General features: G+C 42.0%; 1 protein-coding gene across 5 annotated transcripts in view; it reads left to right on the top strand.

Moving 5' to 3' along the window:
• Positions 1 to 25865, top strand: part of SIL1 (SIL1 nucleotide exchange factor) — a 226922-nt gene that overhangs the window by 145881 nt on the left and 55176 nt on the right. For all 5 annotated transcript variants that reach the window (XM_075131378.1, XM_048860385.2, XM_075131377.1 and 2 more), the window contains 2 exons: positions 10606 to 10797; positions 16338 to 16459. In XM_075131378.1, coding sequence (XP_074987479.1) covers positions 10606 to 10797; positions 16338 to 16459 — 314 coding nt within the window. The remainder of the gene's footprint in view (positions 1 to 10605; positions 10798 to 16337; positions 16460 to 25865) is intronic.

Below are 25865 nucleotides of genomic sequence, written 5' to 3'. Positions count from 1 at the left end.
GAAAAAATTATGCTCTGACTCTAGGTAACCAATCACATGCCATGGGAAAGAAAAGCAAACAAGAATCTGTGAACTCCCCATAGCTGACTACATTTCAGCCTATTTGGTGAGCACTTCCAAATAAGCGCATTGGTAGCAATCAGATTTGGTTCTTGAATGATTTGCAAACAAAAAGTGGGCCAACTTCATTAGGTGGTTTATTAACCAGCTGTAATTATTATGTTTGGATCATTTAGCTCAGGAAGGTCAATTCCTGCTCATATTGAAGCCAACTGCAAAATCCCTATAATGGGAACAGAATAAGGCCCTGTGACAGAAGTCAGTTTCAAAAATGTCTTCACACAAAATAAATACAGTACACTTAAAAAGGCTAAAAAAAACCCCCCTCTTTTTGAAAAGAGACCTGCTCATTCATTTCTCTGCCTGCCAGCATAACATAAAGTTTCAACCAAGGTTGTCAGCTGTTGGCTACTCAGTCACATAGAGGCCACAATTTAAAGTAAAACAAACTACATTTCTCCTCTGCCTTGGTGGGTTCTGTGCTTACTGGCAGATTTGCTCACCTCAGAGCTTCATGGCAGTCCTCAGTTTGGCTCCTTTTGTTAGTGGCACAAACCTGCTGTTCACTCGGCTAACCTCATCACTGGACAGCATGGGGAAAAGGAGAACAATCCCTGCAGCCTCTGCTGGCCCACCTCATGGGTCGGGGGACAGGCCAGAGACCTTCCCCTCTGGTGCGACCCACAGTCCAGATCAACTCCTCTTATATCAAATAGGGAGTTGGGGGGAACCCGGGCCTGCCCTCTATTCCGGGTTCCAGCCCAGGGACCTGTGGATTACAGCTGTCTGTAGTGTCTTCTGTAACAGCTGCGTGACAGCTACAACTCCTGGGGCTACTTCCCCATGGCCTCCTCCCAACATCTTCTTTGTTCTCACCACAGGACCTTCCTCCTGATGTCAGATAATGCTTGTACTTCTCAGTCCTCCAGCAGTACTCCTACTTACTCTAAACTTCTCGTGCACCTCTTGCTCCCACCTCCTCGCAAGCACCTCACTAACTGAAGTGAGGTCCTTTTTAAAACCTGGTGCCATGATTAGCCTGCCTGTCGTAATTGATTCTGGTAGCTTCTTGATTGGCTCCAGGTGTCCTAATTAGCCTGCCTTAATTGGTTCCAGCAACTTCCTTATTGTTCTGGAACAGCCCATTATCTTACTCAGGGAAAAGGGACCTGCTTAATCTGGGTCTAATATATCTACCTTCTGTCACTTCCTGGATCCTAATAGGATCTCTGGCCTGACCCTGTCACAGTATATAAGGCTCAGCAAATGGGATGTAGCTTTTTTCCCTTGAGCACCAGAGAGGATTCCTCTGGGTCCAAGCTTCACTCTTGTATGTGTCCAGTGCCTGAGTCGGATAGGAAAACTGAGGCAGGAGAAGTGAGCGAAGACTGTGATGCCCCTTCTTTGGGTCCCCCAAAACTCTATACTGCCATCACAGTCCCCATATATCACCAAGATGTTTAGCCTATCAGTTGATTAGAAATGTTATTCCTTCAGTCCAGTCAATGTGTTACAGTTGCTCTAGCAATATTCTTATCATCCTTTGGGCAAGACATCTCCGTTTTCAGAGAATTATTTATCTGTTAGCCAATATTACTGATAGAAGAATTCTTTTATGAATGCCATTTAAATGCAAAAATCAGTAATAACCCATTTTGTGAGAATGAGCCATGTGTGACACTCCCCAGAGGTACTCAGAGTTGTGAGGTACCTCACCACTGCCTGCCCTTAGCGTGAAGCAGTCTTGCGTGATGCCTGTTGTAGCTCAGCTTCCTGAAACCAACAGCCTCTGGACACAGACAAGCACTGACTTCTGGTCTCCAGAGACCTAACCCTCTCCTGTGCAGGGTAGTGACAGATGCACACTAATCCCCGAGCCCCTCTGCCAGCCTCCCTGTCATAAATATAAAGGGAAGGGGTAACCACCTTTCTGTATACAGTGCTATAAAATTCCTCCTGGCCAGAGGAAAAACCCTTTAACCTGTAAAGGGTTAAGAAGCTAAGATAACCTCGCTGGCACCTGACCAAAATGACCAATGAGGAGACAAGATACTTTCAAATCTGGAGGGGGGGGGAGACAAAGGGTTCGTCTGTCTGTGTGATGCTTTTGCCAGGAACAGATCAGGAATGCAGCCTTACTGTTAGTTAGTAAGTAATCTAGCTAGAAATGCGTTAAATTTCCTTTTGTTTAATGGCTGGTAAAATAAGCTGTGCTGGAGGGAATGTATATTCCTGTTTTTGTGTCTTTGTAATTTAAGGTTTTGCCTAGAGGGATTCTCTGTGTTTTGAATCTGATTACGCTGTAAGGTATTTACCATCCTGATTTTACAGAGGTGATTCTTTTACCTTTTCTTTAATTAAAATTCTTCTTTTAAAAACGTGATTGATTTTTCATTGTTCTTAAGATCCAAGGGTTTGGGTCTGTGTTCACGTGTACAAATTGGTGAGAATTCTTATCAAGCCTTCCCCAGGAAAGGGGGTCTAGGGCTTGGGGGGGATATTTTGGGGGAAGACATCTCCAAGTGGGCTCTTTCCCTGGTCTTTGTGTAAGACGCTTGGTGGTGGCAGCATTAGTTCAAGGACAAGGCAAAGTTTGTACCTTGGGGAAGTTTTTAACCTAAGCTGGTGAGAATAAGCTTAGGGGGTCTTTCATGCAGGTCCCCACATCTGTACCCTAGAGTTCAGAGTGCGGAAGGAACCTTGACAATCCCCATCTGTAATATCCAGCCCCTATTACTGAACGCTCACAGAAATAGCCTGGTAAGCTGTCTCCAAAGAGACAGCATACACACAGCTTGACTGGCACAACTCCAGATCAGGCCCTTTGTAACAACACAGCACTGGAATCTGCTTATAGTGAAATCAAATACATTTACAAAAATATTAAGATTTAAGAGAGAGAGCTAGGATAATAAGAACAGGTTCTTGTTCCAGTGACGTCCCTATAAGTGCATCACTGTAGGTGCGGCAGAGCCCCTTGTGCCTCGGATCGGAAATCTTCAGCAGCAGTGCCTGTCGGACCACACATGTGCACCTCCCCTTTGAGCTGTGAGTGACGTGTATATATAGCACTGTGTAGTCCAACCGCTCCCCACTTCCATCTCTACAACCTTTGGTCTGGGACGAAATCTGCAGCAAAGCCCGCTTCTCCTTTTCCCTCAGTAGATAGTGCCTTACCTGTCAGTTTTTAGTGTACTTGGAGGAAAGGAGAAGTACTATCCAAAAAAATGTTTGTTAGTTTTAATTTTACTGTTACTTCATAGTTTAGGTTTTCATTTTCCTGCTTCCAGATTGGGAAGCTTTTTCCCTCACCCTTATGCTGGATCTCCCATCTTTAAGTGGTGTGCCTCTTGCTGGAATGCTTTCCATGTAACGGATGGTCACCTGTAGTGTATTATTGTTTAGGAGAGGGACGTTCCCACTGCCATGAATTGACTTCTAGAGCCAGAAAAGACTGGGACATTGAGTTATGAGTTCTCATGGAGAAATCACTGAGTCCATTATTAGACCTGGGCCTGGACTCTCCCCAGCAAATGGGATGCAGCCAGGTCATCTGCTGATCCAAATTTGCCGCATCCCTTTTAGAGAAAGTAGTCTCTTTCTTGCTCTGATGAGAAGGAACAGGCTTCCTCCTTACACTCTGAGCCACAGCCCATCAGAACACCATCCCCTGTGAGGTTAGTCGCCTCAACATCCTCTGATGGGACATAGTTCCAGGGCCTGTTTGAGTACTACTGGTATGAAACAGTAGTCTAAGGACCCTAACCCTATAGCCCTCGGCATCATCTCTTGGCACTGGAGACTGAGACAGGCCAACTTCAGGAGCTATGGTACCGATAAAACTGCCAGCTTCTTTTTCTGCACTGCCAAAGCTGCTGGCTCTGCGCCCTCTGTTCCCTTCTGACTGCCCATGACGGTTGCATGAAGCACCATTTCTTGCCATTGACTGGTTTCGTTGTTGCTGTACAGAGTTTCATATATAGTTAGTTGACAGTGTGTGTTAGTCAATAGAGTCCCAGTTGGAACTTTGCTCCAAGCAGGGCATGCCTTGCTGTCCTGGCTTCAAGCCGTGTGCGTCATGCAGCAGTCCGATACCTATCAGTGATCTGCACGATAGCTGTCTTAAGTGTCTGGGAGAAGGCCATTGCAAAGACAGGTGCCACATCTGTAAGAACTTTCGCCCGCGTGTAGGAGCAGGATTTTATAATTGTACTTTTAAGAATAGAGGTACTAATGTATGTCTTGATTTCATTTTACCAGCCACCCTTTTTGAATAGCAGAAAGGAATGACCCTCTGGGACACTGGTAGGAATGCATCTGACAGACTGCCAGTGTCTGTACTGATGTTAAGGCAGGGACAGACCAGAACAATCCTTATGGCTGATTATGGTCACCCTTTTGTTTTAGGATAAGTTATAATGTCTACTGTCTTTTCCTCTATGTATTACAAATTAGGCACTCTAGTTAAATATACAATAAGGTTTAGTAAGTAAAAGACAGGATTTTGTATTGTGTCTATGATAAATAGATTAGAGAAATGTTGAGGGCCTGAAGCCCCAATGTGAATTGTTTTAGTTATAAGATTTAGCAAGACTTAATTCACAATAAGAAAAGGAGTACTTGCTACTCTGAAACCTCTCTTAATTCACAGTGTATTCTGTATACCTTTGAAGGTTTCTGTGAGAGACTGTTTGTGTGAATGAGGAATGCATGCATCAGTAAAAGATAAGGTGTGAAAGCCATCACAAATGTCCAGATGGTCAAGAAAAAGTGAGAGACTTGGAAACACCAGGAGACAATCAGAAAATATCCATTGTATCCAAGGCTAAACATATTAGCAGCATTGACGACCTCAGAGGTGAGGCAGGCACCCCCGAAGGCGAGACAACAAATAGGAGATAACAATGGGAAGCCCGACAATAATCAGCAAATAACAGCAGAAAACCCCAAGATTAACACCACTTAAGGACTAATGATTGCAGGATGACATTGCAAAATGCATGGACTCAAATGGGAATTTACAGCTATAAAGGTGGGGTGTTTTGTCATGGAACTCTGGGTTCAGTCCTGCAAAGCCTCGGAGCATCGGATCGCGACCGACAGAGCCTAGCTCCTCACTCATGCTCCATCTAACTGGCATTAGATTGACTTGAGCTACAACAGACTGGTAACTATAAAGACCATCTGCAGGACTTGTGTGTTTGTGTGTATGCTGTGTGACTGAAAAGCATATGCTAACTGTCGTATTTTCAATAAATATGGCGTATGTGCCTTCTCTCTTATAAAAGATCCCATGTGCTTTGTATAGCATAACACGCGATCCAAGAAGGAGCAGTATATCTGCTTGAGGGCGTTATTGATAGAGGCTACTCTTTGGCCGGCGTTGGAACCCTCAACTGTGGCATCCACACTTGCACTTCGGCCTCAGCGGTCAGCATAGTTCCTGCACTGGAGTCAGCCCAGCACCGCTCCATTTCACCTGCGCCAAAGAAGAGGCTGAAAAAAAAGAAGCCCCTTGGCATTGAAGGAGAGAGGGGCCTCAGGCAAAGGACCTGTGTCAGGCCATGTACCCGTTATGGGGCTTCATGGGGGTACTGTGGTGGTCGAACTCACCAGCCCTGCCAGGGTTCTGCCCCCCACCCCAGGCAGTGGCAAGGGCGTTGTCGGTCTGTGTCCCCAACTGGCACAGCATGGACCGAGTGGTCAGGATCCCAGACAGCGTCCTGTCATCCCTCCTTTGGTGGCAGGATCCCAAGCTGGTGTTGGAAGGAGTTCCCTTCGCGGCCCCAGCCTCGTCAGTGACCCTTGTCTCCGACACCTCAGACCTGGGCTAGGGAGTGCATCTGGGTGCCCTCGATACTCAAGGTCGCTGTTCCAGTCACAATCATTCCCTGCGTATCAATGTCAAGGAGCTCAAGGCTGTTTGACTAACCTGCCTCGCCTTTCTACCTCAGATGCAAGGCAGAGTAGTCCAGGGCCTGACGGACAACACGGCTGTGGTCTTCTATATAAACAGGCAGGGCGGAGCCAGGTCATCTGTTCTCTGTCAGGAAGCCCTCTGGCTCTGGGACTTCTGTCTGCAGCACAACATCCATCTTGTAGCCTTCCAGGAACCAAGAAGGCTTTGGCAGATTGCTTCAGCAGGACATTCTCATATCACCACAAGTGGTCCCTTCATCCAAAGGTGGCCAGTTCCATCTTCCACAGATGGGAAACTCCCCGGGTAGACCTGTTTGCGTACCGGCAGAACAGGAAATGCCACATCTTCTGCTCGATTGGAGGCATGGTCAGAGGATCCCTGTCGGACGCCTTTCTGCTCCCGGGGTCAGGGGCTCTGATGTACACCTTCCCTCTGGTGCCGTTACTACCCAGGGTCCTCACAAAAATCAAACGGGACAGGGTGAGCATCATCCTCACAGCACCGGCGTGGCCACACCAACACTGGTTCAGCACTCTGATGGACCTCTCGGTGCCAACCCCGTTCCAGCTACCGCTCTGGTCAGATCTGTTGTCCCAGAACCACGACAGTCTTCTGCACCCCAACCTGGCAGTGTTATATCTGACCGCTTGGCTGCTGTGTGGCTAAACGTGCAAGAGCAGCAGTGCTTGGCTGAGGTTCAGCACGTTCTGCTGGGAAGTAGGAAGCTCTCCACCAGGCGACCTACATGGCCAAGTGGAAACGGTTCACCTGCTGGATTGCGGACAAAGGTGTTCATCCTGAGTCTCAAGCTTCGTGATTTGTCCCTCTCATTGATCAAGGTCTATGTAGCAGCCATCTCAGCCTTCCACCCACTGTTTGAGGGAGGTCAGTTTTTGCTTAGAATATCACAGCCAGATTCCTTAAGGGCCTGGAACACCTCAATCCACACATCAGGGACCCTGTCCCTCTGTGGGACTTGAATCTGGTGCTGTCGCAGCTTGTGGGTCCTCCCTTCAAGCCACTGACTTCCTGCTCCCTCCTTCTGCTGGTCATGGTGATGTCGGCCTGCCAGGTATCCAAGATTCGGGTGCTCATCTTGGAGCCTCCTTACACGGTCTTCTATGCAGACAAGGTCCAACTAAGGCTGCACCCGGGATTTCTTCCCACGGTAATCTCTCAGATTCACTCGAGCCAGGACATTTACTTACTGGTCTTCTTTCCAATGCCGCATAGATTGGAGGAGGAGTGCTGGCTACATGCCCTGGACATCAGAAGGGCTCTGGCCTTCTACACTGACAGGATCAAGCCGTTCCATAAGTTGACGCAATTATTCGTCCCTTTGGCCATCAGAATTAAAGGTCCTGTATACGCTCAAGGAATTTCTTTTGGATCACTGCCTGCATTCGCTTCTGCTACGACTAAGCAAAGGTGCCACTCCCTAGCGATTGTCACTGCCCACTCTACCAGGGCGCAGGCCTCTTCGGCAGCCTTTGTGCTTATCTAGGACATCTGTAGAGTGGCCACTTGGTCATGTGTCCACACTTTTACATCCCACTATGCCCTGACCCACCAGGCCTGGGAGGATGCTGGTTTTGGTAGGGCAGTACTGCAAGCCACTAAGTTATGAACTCTGAGCCCACCTCCGTGGATGCTGCTTGTGAGTCCCCTAAAATAGCATTGACATGAGCAAGCACTTGAAGAAAAAACAGTTACCTACCATTTTGTAAACGTTGTTCTTCCAGATGTGTTCATATCCATTCCATTTCCTGCCCTTCTACACCTCTGTCAGAGTTGTCAGCCATGAGGAACTGAGAGGGTGCAGGGCCGGCGGCATGGGAATGCCACTCCACCGCATGGGAATGCCACTCCAGGGGGTGCCACAGCCAGCCCTACACATACCGCTAAGGCAGAAATCTCAGACAGCTGTGCATGTGGGCGCTCACACACCTAGAACAGAAAGGACATGAGCAACACACCTCAAAGAACAATAGTTATGAAAAGGTAGGTAACCATTTTTTGTAGAAAAGTTACTCCAGAGGTAAGAAGCAGGATTGAAAACAAAATGAAGATGATGCAGCTGCCTTTTATATTTTTTTGCCATGTGGCTTGTACTTCCTTTGTCCCAAACACAAGCTTCACAGTACATGGCACGGAAGCCTTAGACACTCTGAGTTCTCTGTCCACAGGCATACCACATGCTTTGCTGACTCATAAGGTGTCTTCCCTGGTCCTTTCAATGGGTTCATTGTACAGTTGATGACCCTTGATGGGTCATTGAACAGGTTAGGCAGTGCTGATGCCAATCTGCCTGGGAGCGTCACCCAGAAACATCACAAGTTTGGAAATACAGATATACCATACATATCTATAACTTTACTTCTTATAGTCCAGTAAACCTTGAAATGCCCCTTTTAAGGTGCCTCACCACCAGCAGACTCTTCTTCCCTGTTACTTGTACTCCCCTGTGCTCCCCCTTTTGGGTTCACATCCCTCTTTTCAACCTGTTTTTCCTGTTAACTTCACATGCAAATAGAGGTTCCATTGTGTTGGTTTTACAATGCTTCATTTACTTCAGCAGCAGGGATAGGTGAATAGACATGCTTTTGTCTGGCAGAAGCCCTGTTTGTCTGCCATGTAACAGAATTTTAAACATAATTTCAGGGTATATAGGTACACATTTCCTTATAGAGTGTCAGTACATGCATTTCTTACTTATATTGATGACCAGTGTATCATTGGCTTTCATTTGATAACTTACTGAGCACTTGTTTGATAAGTACTATGAAAGCAGTGTGTTGGGTGTAATGAGTTTGTCAGGCCTGATAGGAGTTGCTCACACAGAGTACTGAACCCTCTGCCATTGAGGGGATCCTAGGGTCACACCATGTCCTTCAAAAACTATTTTAATAGATATGGCAACAACTGGGATAAAAACAACTACATCTAATGGATGTAAAATACTCCATTTTGCATCATTTACTACTGTAAGGACCAAATTCATCCCTGGGGTAATGCCACTGAAGTACAGTTGACTTAACACAAAGGATGAACTTTGCTTTATAACCCTATTGCTCATTCTCCTTTGTTGGGAGGAATGGGGGTAGTGTTCTGAATTTCCGTACAGTGTATATAGCAATTTAACCAATGCAAACAGTAGCACAAATTGTACAGCTACCATTAGATTGACAGCGATTTAACTTTCATCCCTAAATTGTTCTCTCTGACAGCTTGAGCCCACAGATTTCTTTTGCATGAACCATAAAGTAAGTGTGTGTGTGTGTGTGTGTGTTTAATGCTAGAGTATATTAGGTTGGAATGAGCATTGAAATCGAAAACCTTTTGGGCTCAGGTCCTCTCACACCATTCTCTTCCGTACAAAGACGAGTACATTTCCATTCTTTGATGTGTCTGTTCATTCTTAAGTGGACCCTGGAATGGTCTTCCTTGTTTTCATAATCTTCCTGACCATGCTTCAACATATCTCACATTTAGTCTTTTTTCTCTGCTTCCTTTCTGGCTTTCTCTATCTATAGATCAGTAGTTTCAACTCTGTCCCTCCACACAGTTTAATCACTGTTAATGGAAGAACTTTCTTCTATGCAGTTCTTGCTACCTGGAACAACTTACCTGAGTCTCTTCACCTCATTAACTTCTCATCTCCTTTCATATCTCAGCTGAAAGTATCTCTCTTCTTTCTTACCTTCCACATGTGACTTATAGTCTCACCCTCTGCTGTTACCGAACTCTCCAAAACTTCATAGGGTATTGTTTGTATGAGAGATATTATATAAAATAGAGTTCTACTGCACTGTCACATCACCAGACTGAGTATTTGACACATTCTTGCCCATTTTAAAAGTGAGTTTAAGGAGTCAGGGCCTTCATCACAGCAGCCTGCCCAAATTCAGTTTAGGGAGCTACCTTGATGTTTGTTAGATACAATAATCTCTATTTCCTATCCTAAACTGTTGTGCAAGATTGCTGGATGCTCTTAAATAGCTGCTGCCTTCCTGAGCGTATGCTAGGTGCCTGCATTTTAGTGGTTGGTAAAGTGATTCTGGAATTTGTCATCTCGGAGCCTTTGGGATGCAAGACACTGTATAAAAATGTGAGAAGATGACGATGATAGTATTGAATGGACTAAATATTGTGACACTTTTAGCCTTATGGCATATCAAGAGTAATGCTTTTTTATTTTGGTTGATCTTGAACGGTGTGTAGGAAGGGGATAGAGAGATGATATAGAATGGTAGGTGCAGACAAAGCTGAGGTAATTTCTTCTCTCTTCATATTAGTATCTAAGGGCCAGATTTTAAAGGTATTTAGGCACCTAAAAATGCAGATAGAAACTTAGTGGAATTTTCAAAAGCTCAAATTCCCCCTGGTTTCAGTTGGTGTTAGTGTGATTTTTAAAAGTGTGTAGATACCTGAGTGCCTATTTGCATCTTTAGGTGCCTAAATACTTAGAAGATCTGTCTCTAAATCAAAGGCCTCAAACACACTGAAGGTTAAATTCCACTTCTAAGTTATCTGTAGGCTGGGGTGTACCTTTAGGATGATGTACTCCACTAATCCACTGTTTTAACATCTGTATTTCTTTTGGTTTTACTTCTCTCATTTCTAAGACTAATCTGGAAGATGTGAGACAAAGGTTTCGTCCCATAGAAGAGCTGAAGAAGGAGTTTGAAGAACTCAACATGAAGATAGAAACTGATTTTGAAATTATGGTGAAATTAATCAACAAATTCAATAGCTCTACTTCTACTCTGGATGAAAAAGTAGCAGCACTGTACGACCTTGAATATTATGTTCATCAGGTGAGGTAACAAAAAAAATTAACAGTTGTTGTGTAAAATCCAGGGAATATGGTATCATAAATGTGGTTTTATTCTTCTTTTCAGTAACCGATAATACATATTACTTAATTATGGCAATCCAAGGACAATAAGCGATTTCACAGGACAACTGCAGCCTTATTTTGTATCTGCATTTCTAATACATTATTATTCTAAATTGATAAAATATAATCACTGTCGAGGCCAAGTTTTCACAATTTGCGGTGTGTTCTCAGCCCTCTGTATGTATCTATCTTTTTGCATGTGGTTGATGAAGATGGGTTTTATTTGCCATTTGTGTGTATATTTGTACTGTTGAAGTTATTAGTCAGTGCCCTGAATGCCTTGCAGGGTACAGGGATGGGTACTTTATAAATATAAATAAAATTATTATTCTTTTATTATTACATGAAAGGCATCTGTTGTCCTGCGTGACTAGGGTGACCAGATGTTCTGGTATTACCCTGATATGAGGGGCTTTGTCTTTTATACAGACAACTATGCCCCTCCACTATGGAAAAAAGAAGTGTCCTAATTTTTTTCATACTTGCTATCTGGTCACCCTATGTGTAACCCTTCATGATTATCTCTCCTCATACGTCTCCATACATTATATCAAGAAAGGGAACCCACGCATGCTCTCACACATACAGAAAGTCCATCTTTTAGCTCAGAACGACTTAGAAATGGGATGTAGAACCTCTCAAATATGGGCCCACAGGTGACCAGAATTTGTTAGACCACCAAATAGCTGTCTGATGGTATGTGAAATGAGTTTCAGTTCTCAGTGAACAGTTACCCATGTCCCAAAAATCATTTTCAGCACCTATTTGCTTTCTTGTGTACAATCTCAGTGCAGAGACCAAGGACAGAATGGACCTTGTAGAGAAAAGTACCCTCTTATATCACATGCAGATGTGGTTCTGACACATTTGGTTTGAAGCAGATTGACAGAGGCAATATGGGGAAGCTTGCAATACTGTTCTCAGTGCTGAACCTTCTCTGGGGAGTTCAGTCTCTAAAGATGTTAATCTGGCACCTTTCACTAGCATGAAATGTATTTTAAAAACAGTTTTTGGGAGAAGCAAGGTCTGATGAGAAGCAAAGTCCATCTGCCAAGCTGCAAAAGAAAAATCTTTTCAAAGTATTATTTCCAGAGCTTTTCATCTCCTATTCCCATACTGAATCTTTCTCACAGACATTCACAGAGTGGCAAACCTTGTCACTCTCTTTCCTTGCAATACTTTTGCTGCTATGTGCACCTGACTTACTCAAAGAATAAACTTTGACTGCCAATGCCCTAACGGCTGGTTATATACACTCCAGGATCAGGGGGAATCAAGTTCAAACCCTGCAATTCAGAAATGCTCGTGTAGATGGTAAGTTCCCGTTCTGTAGGACCAGAGTGGTGAAGGGAATCTTACCCAAACACAAACAGGTGGGACTCTGAACTACTAGAAGAGAGAAAATGGAGGGGAAGCTGGAATATGAATAGAGGATAGCTGCAGTTTTATGGGCAGTCCCTCCATGTCCCACAGGCAGCTATTAAGAAATACGCCCGCTGAGGGGCAGGTAATAACTTTTCCTCCTCTTTCTTCCTCCAGCTAGTTGAGTGCACCCAGGATGTTCTCTCTATTTAATATTAACTTTAGCAACACTTGCTTAGTGTAATTACTGAAGGGCAGCCAAATACGGTCTTGGAGCGTGACGCAGAAAAGAATTAGTCAGGAGTTCTCTGTCCTGTGACTCAGTTACACCAATGCAGGCTGATGGATCTGAGTAGCAATCCTTAACAGGACATTACAGAAGAGCGTGGAAAGCAAGAAGGCAGGGCTACACAGATCTATTGAGGAGAGAGATTGGCTCCATTCCTTCTTCTTTAACAAGGTGATGTCCCAGCAAGTCTGTCAACCTCCAGAGTCTTTCAACCTTAGTCCCTACTGCACCACCAATGCGAATACTCCAGCTCCTGTGTGCTACCCTGTACTGGCTCCTCCGTCCTTAGAATGCCAAGGGTACTGTTGATGGGAAGCCCTGGAGTGGAAAATCTTTTGTACTGTGAGGTTTCCTAGCAGAGTATTACTGTCTACTCTGAGGAGCAAGTCATGGGGAAGTCCCAGATTGCTGGCACATAAGCAGTGATCAGTCCTTAGGATGTAGCAGAGAATCTACTGAATGTGCTGAGCTCAACCTTAAGAATGTAATCAGGGGAGAAAGCAGTGGTAAGGGGTCAGGGATTGGATTAGATTGGGGTTGGGTGGTAGAAGGACTGGATTGGGAGATTTACCCAACTTGATCTTTCACAGAGAATCAGCCCAGGGTCACGGGTCTTCTCCAGCTCTTATTTTGCCAGAATCAGTTGGTCCTGTGCTAATCAGGATTCAGCTTAGTGTGTTTGGGTAGCTCTTGAGAGACAGAGAATGTTGTGATGTTTTCTGTAACATGCAAAAAACAAAGCAAGTATAAAGAAAACAGAGCATAACTCATTTATGAACAGAGCCCAGAGTGTTCACACCCCAGCGCACACAGAGCCTAGGCCCCTTTTTATAGTTTGCAATCTCATTTTTCTCTCTCAGATTATTTTCTCTTCTTTCCTTGTCTTTCTTCCTTCCCACTTCAGAACTGCAACACCATTTTACGGTGTTAATTTCCTCTCCTCTCTGTCTTATTGACAGTCTTCTTTTCTCTTGTTTCTAATATCTCCTCTATTTTCTCTCTCTCTCAATCTCTCTCAATTTAAAGTTTGCTCCCACTGTGAGTACTGTCATATTTACTTGTCTCCCATACCCCCATCTCCACTGCATGCTTGCTTTATTGGAGTGCTTTTATGAACTTGGGCTTTCTTCTCTGCTGTTTTCAGTGGGCTGGAGCTAAGCATTAGCTATAACAACACTGCATACATTGCTCAGCAATGCATTCCCAGCTCTGCAGGTAGGTTAATGCTTATGTGCTTTAAAAAAAAAAAGAAAAGAAAAAACAAACAATGTGAGGAGTAGCAGTTTTCACAGCAGATGCCAAGGAACAAAATAAGGTTAAAACATTTTTTAAAAAAGTTTGTATATTGTTTTTACAATTTATACTCCAGTCTTGTGACTTGGACACCTTTCACTGGAACTGGAGGTAGAATATGGGACTCGCTCCCAGGTGAGAGTAGAATGATGACTGACCTCACTGTGATCAGTACTAAATGCAAAACTCATGTTTTTTGATTTGGCTTTCCCTCATTAAGCTCTTTATATAGACATATCTGCAAAGTGTAAACTAACCAATTTATTGTTCCTACAAACTGAGAGAGACTTGATATTTCTAGTTTTAAGTATTCTTAAATATTATGGTGATTGAGCATGATCAAGGAGATTAGATTAGATTTATATTGCAGTTAAGATCACTCTAGAGGAAGGTTGACTCAGAGAAAGGAAAGGAGATACATGAGGTCAGGTTTATAGAAAAATTAGAAGAATGTGATCCAAAGGACTGAGGAAAAAATGGTTGATGCAAACGATAAATAATCTCACAACTGGACTCCAAGGTACCATTGATTCTTGCTGAGGAGCAATAAATTGCCAAATGAAATGTTGGGTACCACCTCATAATGAATTATAGATAATGCATGTAAACCTAAGCCCTGATTCAGTAGGATTTAGACAGTGAAGTCAATGAGGTTATATTAAGCACATGGATCAGTGTTTGTATGATTTGGAATCTTGCTTTAGGTATTTGACCCATAATCAATTTTGTTAAAGGAACACTGTCAAGATAAAAATATTTTACTAATAAAAATTTAGATTATTAAATTTGAAACTAATCTGCTAACTCTGTTGTACTCTAGAGTCCAGCGAAGGGCAACAAAAATGATTGGGGTCTGGAACACATGACTTATGAGGAGAGGCTGAGGGAGCTGGGATTGTTTAGCCTGCAGAAGAGAAGAATGAGGGGGGATTTGATAGCTGCTTTCAACTACCTGAAAGGGGGTTCCAAAGAGGATGGCTCTAGACTGTTCTCAATGGTAGCAGATGACAGAACGAGGAGTAATGGTCTCAAGTTGCAGTGGGGGAGGTTTAGATTGGACATTAGGAAAAACTTTTTCACTAGGAGGGTGGTGAAACACTGGAATGCGTTACCTAGGGAGGTGGTGGAATCTCCTTCCTTAGAGGTTTTTAAGGTCAGGCTTGACAAAGCCCTGGCTGGGATGATTTAACTGGGAATTGGTCCTGTTTCGAGCAGGGGGTTGGACTAGATGACCTTCTGGGGTCCCTTCCAACCCTGATATTCTATGATTCTATGATTCTATTTGGAGTATTTTGTTACTATTAGCACTTCAGTCAGTTTAGTCAGGGAACCTGGACCGATCAGTTTTACCTTGTCGACCCAACAGTCATTTTTGGTTGTTTTTCAGCGTTTCTGTCTCCATCACCAAACAGGAATGGTGGGAAATCTAAAAACAAAAAGTTCCATGAATATACAAAACAATTTTGAAAATTCCTTGAAGACTGCTCTCTAGTAGATTTTTGAAAAAATCCTTCTTTTAAATTTAGCAGCAGTAAACTTTGCACTAAATAAGCCTGAACTGCTTGAGACTCTCCCTTTAGGTAACAATTGCAAACTACTTGCAGGCACTTTTCTAGTGTTGATTCAGATTTATTTTTCCCTCCTTTTCCCCTGTGGTAGCCCAAAATCTGTTTCAACTCGAAGTGCAGCAGATGAATGTAAGAATATTAGAACATAGGAATTGCCATAGATGATCAGACCACTGGTTCATCTACTCTGGAATCCTGTCTCAGAGTGGTCAGCCCAGTACTGGCTGCTTCAGAGGAAGACACAAGAAACCCTGTAGCAGGCACTTATGGGATAACTTGCATCCAAGGAAAGTTTCTTGCTAGCCTCTATTAATTCGAGGTTGGCTTCTACCATTCAAGTTAACACAGTACCTTGGACTATATTAATGTAGAATGTCAGGAATAGTTTGTCCGTCTCTTGCTTTAACCAGAAGCTTAGAATGTGAAGTTAGTGCATTATTGCTGCTGCTGACAGGCTGCTTGACAATTATTTCTAACACTTCAAGCCTGCCAATTACAGCTCACTTTGTGTATATGTATAGCACACAATTCCCTATGTTCCCAATAATGGCCTTCTAGTGTGAGAATAAGTGAGAATTTACTTTGTTTTGACAGTGTCAGGTTCCCTGAGTTAACAACACGTGTCAGGGGAAAGTTTTGATAGCTAATCAAATTATTTGAATTTTCAGTGATGCGTTATATATTTGATAATAGCCACCTGTCTGCGTATATTATTTCTGGAAGTGTGGAATGTGATGCTCACAGGGAGCAGTGTATGATTTATGAGCCATGATTTTTTTCTTCAATTTTAAGAAGCTTTCAAAACAAAATTCCAGATAGATTTGGAAAAGATAAAATTGATTTAGATGTTATGTTATGTTCTAAAGTACTCTGCTTGAAAACTTGATGGGAACCCAAGTGATGCATGTTAAGTTTTACATTAGTGTGGAATCTATTCATTCATAGGTGGACAATGCAAAAGACTTTCTTTCCTTGGGTGGACTTCAGCTTGTGATTAATGGAGTAAACAGCACCGAGCCTGTGCTAAAGGAACATGCTGCCTTTGTCCTGGGAGCTGCACTATCTAGGTGAGCAGTGTGTGTGTGCTCACTGGGAACGGGGCTGGGGGAGGATGAATGGGAAAGAATAGCTTTTTAAGAGATCAGATAATCGAGATACTTTTCTTCACCTTTCTGAACAGATGGGTATTTTATCCTATCTGGTACACACGAAAAATTCCCAGGCTAGTGGAAATGTGACACCAGAGAAATTTCCCTTCTCTTCTCCTTCCCTTTGTCTTTTCTTCACTTCTCCAGGGAATAGTTCATTTTTGAATAGTGAGACTGTGACATCAGATATACTTTAGTGTTCTGGGAGAACACAAGTCAAGGTTATGAATCCAGGGGCCTAATTTTGCCATTGAAATGCACATGTGTAATTCCCATATTAAAGCTAAACTTGCATTAGAATTGGTGTCAAGAAACTGAACAGATGACAGGCTGATCTGAAAGGTGTTTATAACACACTGAAAGATGGCTACCACAGAAAGGAATCCATTTTTCCTCATGCTACACTGTGTTCTAATGTTCTTCAAATTGTAGGAATGTTGGCAGCTTGGGTTTGAATGTTGGGTTTTTTTAAAAGCTTTTATAGTGAGTGTGGTGGGGAAGGGATGAATATGAATAATACAGAGAAGTCAAGAAGGCTGAAAGCCAAAAACCTTTTTAAATCCCCCCCCCCCCCCAAAAAAAACCCAAAAAACAAAAAACCCTGTTTGTTCTTATGCCTTGAAATATGGTCACACTTTTTACATCATCGTGAATTATTTGTCATTTTTTATTATATAAAAGCTAGCATTTCTTTTAGAGGCTTATGTACAGTGAGACAGATCCTAAACTGGTGTGAATTGGCATACTCCATTGACTTCAGTGAAGTTACACTGATTTACACCAGCTCACAATCTGGCTCACAGTTTTCAGACTGAGCTTGAATTTTTGGTCTCAGTGAGCTCTACCAAGTAAGCTAAAAAAAATTTCAAAACTCAAAATGAATTCATGTGATAGACTGGTTTCTTTGTCAGACATTCTCTCAGAACAGAAATGCAATCCCTTTTCTATATTCTGATAATTTAGAGTACCATTTAAAACTACAACTTTAGTGGCTTTATTGGACTTTCTGCTAAAGCGTAGAACTTTAATTGTAAGTTTTACATCTGTCATAGATGCAATGCAGGGAATTTGGAAACATTTAAGGGCAATCTGAAATACAAAGGGGAAAATTTTAAATCACATCTTCCCTGAGAGAGCTAAAGCAACACAGTCATGACACAATAAATTAATGATATTGTGATCTGAATGTATATAATTGGCTACTAATGCATGTATATTTTTTCTCACTAAATTAGAAATGCCTGTTGTGGGGAAGAAGTATATCTTTTTCAGATATGGTACTAAAGTACTGTTCTTGCAAACATTTAATTTTTTTTAAAAGAGCTTTCTGACAGATGTCAGAGTAACAGCCGTGTTAGTCTGTATTCGCAAAAAGAAAAGGAGTACTTGTGGCACCTTAGAGACTAACCAATTTATTTGAGCATAAGCTTTCGTGAGCTACATCCGATGAAGTGAGCTTATGCTCAAATAAATTGGTTAGTCTCTAAGGTGCCACAAGTACTCCTTTTCTTTTTCTGACAGATGGTAACCTTCAGTGGTTCAGATGATGTACTGTCTCATTCCTTCGTTCCCATATTTGAGGAGCTTTTTATTCTTTTTACCTGGCTGTGCTTAAACTTTCTTATTAAATAGACATTTACATGCCGACATGTTTAGTTTGTGATATCTGGTTAATTTATTTGCTGAGTGCTTATTTTGTGTTTAAAAAGAAACTTTTTTTTTCCTTTTTAAACTTTCCTCAACACATTTTTTTGCATTGTTTTTTTCTAAATCAAGATTATTATTACTATTATTGTTTATTAAGCCTGTGTTGTTGCATGGGTGTGGCAGTTAGGTGAAGATAATCCACGTTCTGTGCAGTCTCCTTCATACAACCGATGAATGTGTTGCGTGCACATTAGCAGTAGAATAAGGGTGGTGATTGGGTGAGTTACCTCTGATATCACAGTGGTCTAGGACTCTTATAATTCATGAAGTCAGAATGGCTGAGAACTTAAAAATTAGGTGGTAACAGACCCTGAATCCCAGTGATGATTGAACCTGGTGATATTCTAAATGAAAAGAGCTCTCAACCATGCTTGTAGCTGTCCATCACTTCACACTGACTCAACGGACATTCTAGGCTTCTGAGTGACACACAGAGAGAGTGGCAATCCTAGAATCTTCTTCTTTGTTTATTTGTATTGCAGTAGTGCCTAGGAGCCTCATATATGGATCAGGATCTCCTAGACGAACGCAGAACAGAAAGACAGTTTCTGCCCCAAAGAATTTACAGTCTATTTCCTGGTCTACACACAGATTTTATACTAGTATAACTATTTCAGTTATGGAAGTGATATTTTTTTAACCAATTTAGTTTCACCAGTGCAACCCCTGGTGTGGACACAGCTATACGGATATAAAAATCCGTCTGCAGGTGTATCTTAGTCTTCTTCCCATACAGGAATAAGCTATATTGGTATACATACTTTTATACTGGAGTAACTGTGAACACACTTAAGTGTATTGTACTGCTTGTAGTGTGTGTGTGTGGTGTAAATGATAAAACTTTTGTGTGTAGACAAGGCCTCAGTATAATACAAGAAACAATAAGTAGGTACAGACAGACTGGTAGAGGGGAACAAAAGGAAGCCTGAGATAATAGGAAACAGAAGTTCTAGGTTCTACTTCTGGCTGTGCCGCAGACTTCCTGTATGACTTTCATCAACTCATTTACTTTTGTTTGAAGGTAGCCAGTTGAAATAGTTTTATTCCATTTTAGATTAATTGAAACCAATTGTGGTTTAGAACACTAAATTGTCTCAAACTCTGCACAAATCTCAAACTGAAGACCTTTCAGCTTTAAAATGAATCAACTTATTTTCTTCAAACTTGGTTTGTCTTTAACTCTGGCCACAGAAAAGTATGTTTTTTCCAAACGTATTCAGATTTATTCAGAATGATGTTGCCACTACCCCCTGAGGTGCAGCAAAACCACAAACTTCCATACCTTTGACCCAGTGATATTTTGCTGTCAGTGAGTTCTCGAAGATCTCTCGCTCAGCTTACTATTATCTTTTACTGGAGACTGTTACTTTTGTATTGTCAAAAGTGTGTGTGTGTGTGTGTGTGAGTGAGAGAGAGAGAGTGCCCTCTAGTGGCTGGGTTACAGTAGCTTTGTGCTACAGGCTTGTGTTTTTGAAGTAGAGGGTCCTGGGTTCTATTCCTCTTGCCACTCATGTTGTTTTTATGTATATGGACAAGGTTTTGTTTTTTTTTACAAGTCTAATCCTACTGATGTACTAATCAAGTTGTGTGGTTGAGAGGAGAGAGTGTTGTTGTGGAGGAATGCAAGAGTTCATCTATTGTTTTTTCAATTAAGGCGTTAGTTTTGAGGCTCTGGAAAACTGGGCTTAGCCACCTAGTCCGTGATCACATCAAGTGTTGTTCAGTATGGTCAGATCCCTTTAAATAGTACCATTATTTTAACTACTGCAACTTGCTGTTTTAAAACCTCAACAAAATGTTTTCCGTTCAGGAGTTTGCAGAACTAAAGTTAATTTAAACAATTCTCAAGTGTTGTGATTGCAAATAAAAGTTAAATACACTAACAAAAATAATTGTTAGGCTTGTGCTATCGTACATTTAGGTATCCATAATTCACTAACAGTATATGCCAATATACAACATTATCTGGATTGTCAGTGATTGCATTAGCATAAAAGCGTGTTAACATTTATCCAGTGCTGCTAAAATTTAAATATATATAAGTATAAAATATTAAGATTTAGCATTCTGGAAGCAAGTAAAACTACTGTATGGAAAAAGCTTCTGCATACTTTTGATTGTACACTGGAGTACCATCTGAGTGACAGAGTGTTAGAACCCGAAGGTAATCAAGATTCACACCACTGGGTCCTAAACATCACAAAAATGTTAATGTTTTATGCAAAGAGGAGCTATAATAAGCTGAGAATATTTCCAATGAGAGAAGAGTCTTCTGATGTCCTGAGACTATTTACAGCCTGTAAAATTCCTCGTTGTGTAAATCAGATACAGGGAAGCCCATGGGCAAATTGCATCTATATGTTTCACAATATCAGATATAAGTACAACAATAATATTTTTGTGTACTATCTCAGTCTTTAAAAGATTTACATCAGAGAACATTTTTTTCACTTTTGGTAATTTTTAAAATTAAATATTTGTAATAAAGGCATTTTCATAAACAGTGTACAAGGGGAAAATAAACTATTTTCAGTTTACAGTGCATATTTCATCCCAAGGGATCCCAAAGTGCTTTACAAACTTAACAAGCTGATCCACTGCTGAAATGCAGCCACATATGGGATAAAGTACAGCAGATGTTTAACAATGCATAATGACAGATTTCAGAGGAACAGCCGTGTTAGTCTGTATTTGCAAAAAGAAAAAAGAAAAGGAGTACTTGTGGCACCTTAGAGACTAACTTAGAGACTAACTAACTAACATCTGATGAAGTGAGCTGTAGCTCACGAAAGCTCATGCTCAAATAAATTGGTTAGTCTCTAAGGTGCCACAAGTACTCCTTTTCTTTTAACAATGCATAGCGGTTTGACACAGTAGTTTAGGAGAGGAGTGATAATACCAAGCATATTTATATAATGCTTTTCCGCCATAAGTCTCAAAGTAAGTGTCATTGTCTCCATTTAACAGACAAGCAAACTGACACAAAGAAGTGACTGGCCCAAGGCCGCACAGCAAGGCATTGAGAGAGCCAGGATTAGAACCCACATTTCCTGACTCCCAGTTCTGTTCTCTGGGACACACTGATTCCATATCCAAAATACCTAGAAACAAATGCACCCATTTATGTTTGGGAAAGCACAAAGTGTTCTCGCATCAGAGGGGTAGCCATGTGAGTCTGGATCTGTAAAAGCGGCAGAGAGTCCTGTGGCACCTTATAGACTAATAGACGTATTGGCGCATAAGCTTTTGTGGGTGAATGTCGGGTGCATGTAGTGGAAATTTCCAGAGGCAGGTATAAATATGCAAGCAAGAATCAGGCTAGGGATAACGAGGTTAGTTCAATCCGGGAGGATGAGGCCCTCTTCCAGCAGTTGAGGTGTGAACACCAAGGGAGGAGAACTGCTTTTGTAGTTGGCTAGCCATTCACAGTTTTTGTTTAATCCTGAGCTGATGGTGTCAAATTTGCAAATGAACTGAAACTCAGCAGTTTCTCTTTGAAGTCTGGTTCTGAAGTTTTTTTGCTGCAGGATGGCTACCTTTAAATCTGCTATTGTGTGTCCAGCGAGGTTGAAGTGTTCTCCTACAGGTTTTTGTATATTGCCATTCCTATTATCTGATTTGTGTCCATTTATCCTTTTACATAGGGACTGTCCAGTTTGGCCGATGTACATAACAGACGGGCATTGCTGGCACATGATGGCGTATATTACCTTGGTGGACGTGCAGGTGAATGAACCAGTGATGGTGTGGCTGATCTGGTTAGGTCCTGTGATGGTGTCACTGGTGTAGATATGTGGGCAGAGTTGGCATCGAGGTTTGTTGCATGGATTGGTTCCTGAGTTAGAGTTACTATGGTGTGGTGTGTAGTTGCTGGTGAGAATATGCTTCAGGTTGGCAGGTTGTCTGTGGGCGAGGACTGGCCTGCCTCCCAAGACCTGTGAAAGTGAGGGATTATTGTCCAGGGTGGGTTGTAGATCACTGATGATGCATTGGAGAGGTTTTAGCTGAGGACTGTATGCGATGGCCAGTGGAGTTCTGTTGGTTTCTTTCTTGGGCTTGTCTTGCAGCAGGAGGCTTCTGGGTACACGTCTGGCTCTGTTGATCTGTTTCCTTATTTCCTCCTGGGGGTATCGTAGTTTTGAGAATGCTTGGTGAAGATCTTGTTGGTCTCTGTCTGAGGGGTTGGAGAAAATGCGGTTGTACCTCAGCGCTTGGCTGTAGACAGTGGATCGTGTGGTGTGTCCAGGATGGAAGCTGGAGGCATGAAGTGTTCTCGGTGTGTTTTGCCCAGTAGGCCTTCTCCCCACATCCAACATTTTTTTTTGCCTATTTCCTCTCTGCCAGCTTTGTGAGAATCTCTCCCTCTCCTGAGGTATTCCTCATTCCAGTATTTTTCTGGGATGTTTTCCTCCTTCCTCTTCTCCGTGTGCCTTCGTTCCTTCCTTGCACCTTCTCCTGAAGGTAGCTGAAGCAATGAGAACTAGGAGGTGTATGGGGTATCAGTTAATTAGGCTGCTTTCTCCTGTTTCTTCCTGCATTGAGAAATAGCTGAGGAATCATCAGGAGGAGCAATGAAGGCAGCCAGGGGAATAGCAGGGGTTTAACAAAGATGGTTTGTCTCAAGCAATTGTTTCGCTTCCTGTTTGTTTTTCTTACAACGCCCCTATTAAACTAAATGAACATTCATACAGTAAATGTCCCACTAACCAAATCAACATCCAGTATTCATAAATTACAGAGCAGCCTGACATCACTTTCATCACAGAAGGTTTTAGACCCTTCAGTGCTACTGTGGCGGGGAGTGACATGCATATTTACTTTCCTAAAAAATACAACGCAGAAGAATAAAATCCTTTTTCTCAAGGTCTAATGAATCTGTCTGCTGTGTGTAGATATTTATTCTGTGCTCAGTGCCCATCACCATGATATCTGAGCACCTTATCTCTAGACCCTAGATCTTTATGCCTTCCTTTCTCGCAAAGGGTGGGTCTGTTACCAATGTCCATCAGTCATTCAGTGATGTCAGTTCTCCATTGTATGATTTTCCTGTTATATCCAATCGCAGTCTTTCTTGTGGTAAAGAAGTAAATAGTCAGCGCTTGCATCTGAAAAGTTCACTTGTCAAGGGGGAAAAGTTTCTACTAGATTTCAATCATTTGAAATAAAGTCAAATTTTGCACTGAAACCAGTTGACAGTTGCTTCTGTTAAATAACATTAAGGGTCTGGCATAAAGCAGTAAAACCCAGTAAAATTAAAACCAGTGCATTCTTAACTCATAAGGACATAAGAATTTCTGGACAGGAAAATAAATCTACTCAACCTAGCAAGCCGTGTCACTATACATTTATTTCAAATCCATATTCATGTTTGTCCCTGCTTCCTCCAGCTTCACTCTATGTATTGCAACTGCTCGCTATCTCTTTATTAATTTTCAGTATTTGCTTCAGTGGTCTTGTTTGACAATTTATTTCTATGTGTACCACCTTTCAGATGAATTAATTCTAGCTGGATTCCCCGTTTGCTCGTACTTTCTTGGTTTTTAGATTGTGTTTCCTGTTTTTGTTTAAACTCCTTACTAGTGTGGAATTATCAGGCTCACTGCACTTTAATTTCAAATTAATTTTATTGGGTCACCTTAAAGTTTTCTGTAATGAAAATGAACTCAGTCTGCTTAGCCTTTCCCCATAACAAATAACCTTAAAGGAAAAACTGCAGTGCACTATAAAACCTGGTTTAATCAGTAGGACAGAGAGAATTCAGAATATTAGAAATGTCTAGAAATCAAAGTTTTGACTTTTTGGCTGTGTTTTAAAGGTAATTTCTGTATTTCATAAATGCCTTTTATTAATTTTTATTAATTTAAAACTAGGTGAGCCAATTACTTTTTAATGAAGATGATACTTGGCACTCCTGTACTATCTTTTAATTAAGGATCTCAAAGTACTTTGCCACTACCAATGAATGTAACTTGTAGGGAGTGGGGACGGAAGATGCTATTTTGTAGCTGGAAAAATGAGCCCAGATTAAGTGACTTGCCCAAGGCCATTAACTGATGGGATGGAACCCAGACCTCCTGTCCCTCCACCGGATGCTTTCACCCTTGGATCATGTTTCCACAACCAAATTTAGAATAGATCTAATTTACCTTATAGGATATTCAGCTTTGTTGATTTCCTGTGGCTTTTAATAGGACCTGAATTCTCTCAATCTTAATGAGTCTGAATATCCCACTGGGGAAAATAGTGAATTGGCTGGATATTCCCCTCGACATTCTCTAGCAGAGTGAGCAGAAGCCATCTGAAATTTTTATAGAAGACAGAAGGTTGGGGGGGACAGAGTCTTTGCATCCAGCTCACCCATTCCTTCCAAGCATGCTCCCTCCCCTACAACCAGCAGAATTACCACCAGCAAATCCTGAGAAAGAATATGTTCTGTGCCATTCCCTCTGTGTGGGTGAGGTGTGGCTAATGGGATCATAGCTCCTTAGGAGGCTTTGCTTTCATAGAGGGGGAGGTAACACGGAACACAAAGTCAGAGGAAGAAGACCGCCTCTCTCTAGGCTCAAAACCTCCTTTTTGTCCAGATCTTCAGGGCTTGTAGGTTGTACCCACTGCATTCATAACCCACCAATCCTTGAGGAAGGCACTCCTCTGGGAACTGTGCAGTAGTGTTTCCTATACCTTTCTCCCCTTCCTGTGATAAAACTTGTATGATACAGTCCTACCATGGATCACCAAAAAATGCAGGATTTAGTGGGAGAGCCATGAGACCCAGCCGCTGAAGTACTGCTGTGGTGAATGGAAAACTCATTATTTATTCCCTCTTTTCTTCAGTATATGTGTAGTGTGTGCAGTGCTCTAGGGTATTCTAATTACTGCTGTTTCCCTTTAAAATATGTATTCAGTCTGGTTACTTTAAGTTATAATTATCTTCATGAAGAGTAAGAGCCTGAATCATAGTCTAGCAAAGGTGTAAACAGTGTTTATATAACAACAACGTGGATTCCATTGTCTCCTCTCCCTGTGTTTATTCCTCGCTCATATATATTTTTTTCTCTTTTTACTACAGCCTCTACACTCAGCTGAGGGCTTCAAAGACTTTTCTCCATAACACCTACATTATTTTCCTAACCTGCCGTGACTCTTTAGTTTCACTTGTTCTCTGTATTTTTCAAACTAGTAGGTACAAAATGTTCCACAAATAAGAGGCAAGCAGGCTACCCTTTAAACACGTTGCATGGAATGCTGGAGGGGCTATCATTATTATACTTTAGTGATTAGGTTTAAAAAGTTAACTAAATAGACAAAGAAGATCATAGTGGGGGAAAGAGGCGGAACAATGAAAACACAGAATGCATGACATCTCCTAAATTATGCACCAGTTCTGATTAGAGTTCGTCATAGACAAAGCTGGTCTAGAGAAGATTGCAGTCAGTTACCTCAACGTGTACGGGATCCAGATGACAGTTCCCTCTGCGTATGTTCCCCTTCCAACCTCCAATTTCTGCTTTTATGAATTTAATGGTTGGACAAACTATGTGCAGTGAGTTTTGGAAGTTATATTGATCCAGCTTTTTCAGTATAAACTTGAATGCCACAATCAGATTTTGTCAGTGAG

This window comes from Caretta caretta, chromosome 8 (assembly GCF_965140235.1).
Source record: "Caretta caretta isolate rCarCar2 chromosome 8, rCarCar1.hap1, whole genome shotgun sequence".
Lineage (NCBI taxonomy): Eukaryota > Metazoa > Chordata > Testudines > Cheloniidae > Caretta > Caretta caretta.
Note: the sequence above shows the minus strand (reverse complement) of the source record. Positions and strands in the feature narration are given on the sequence as shown.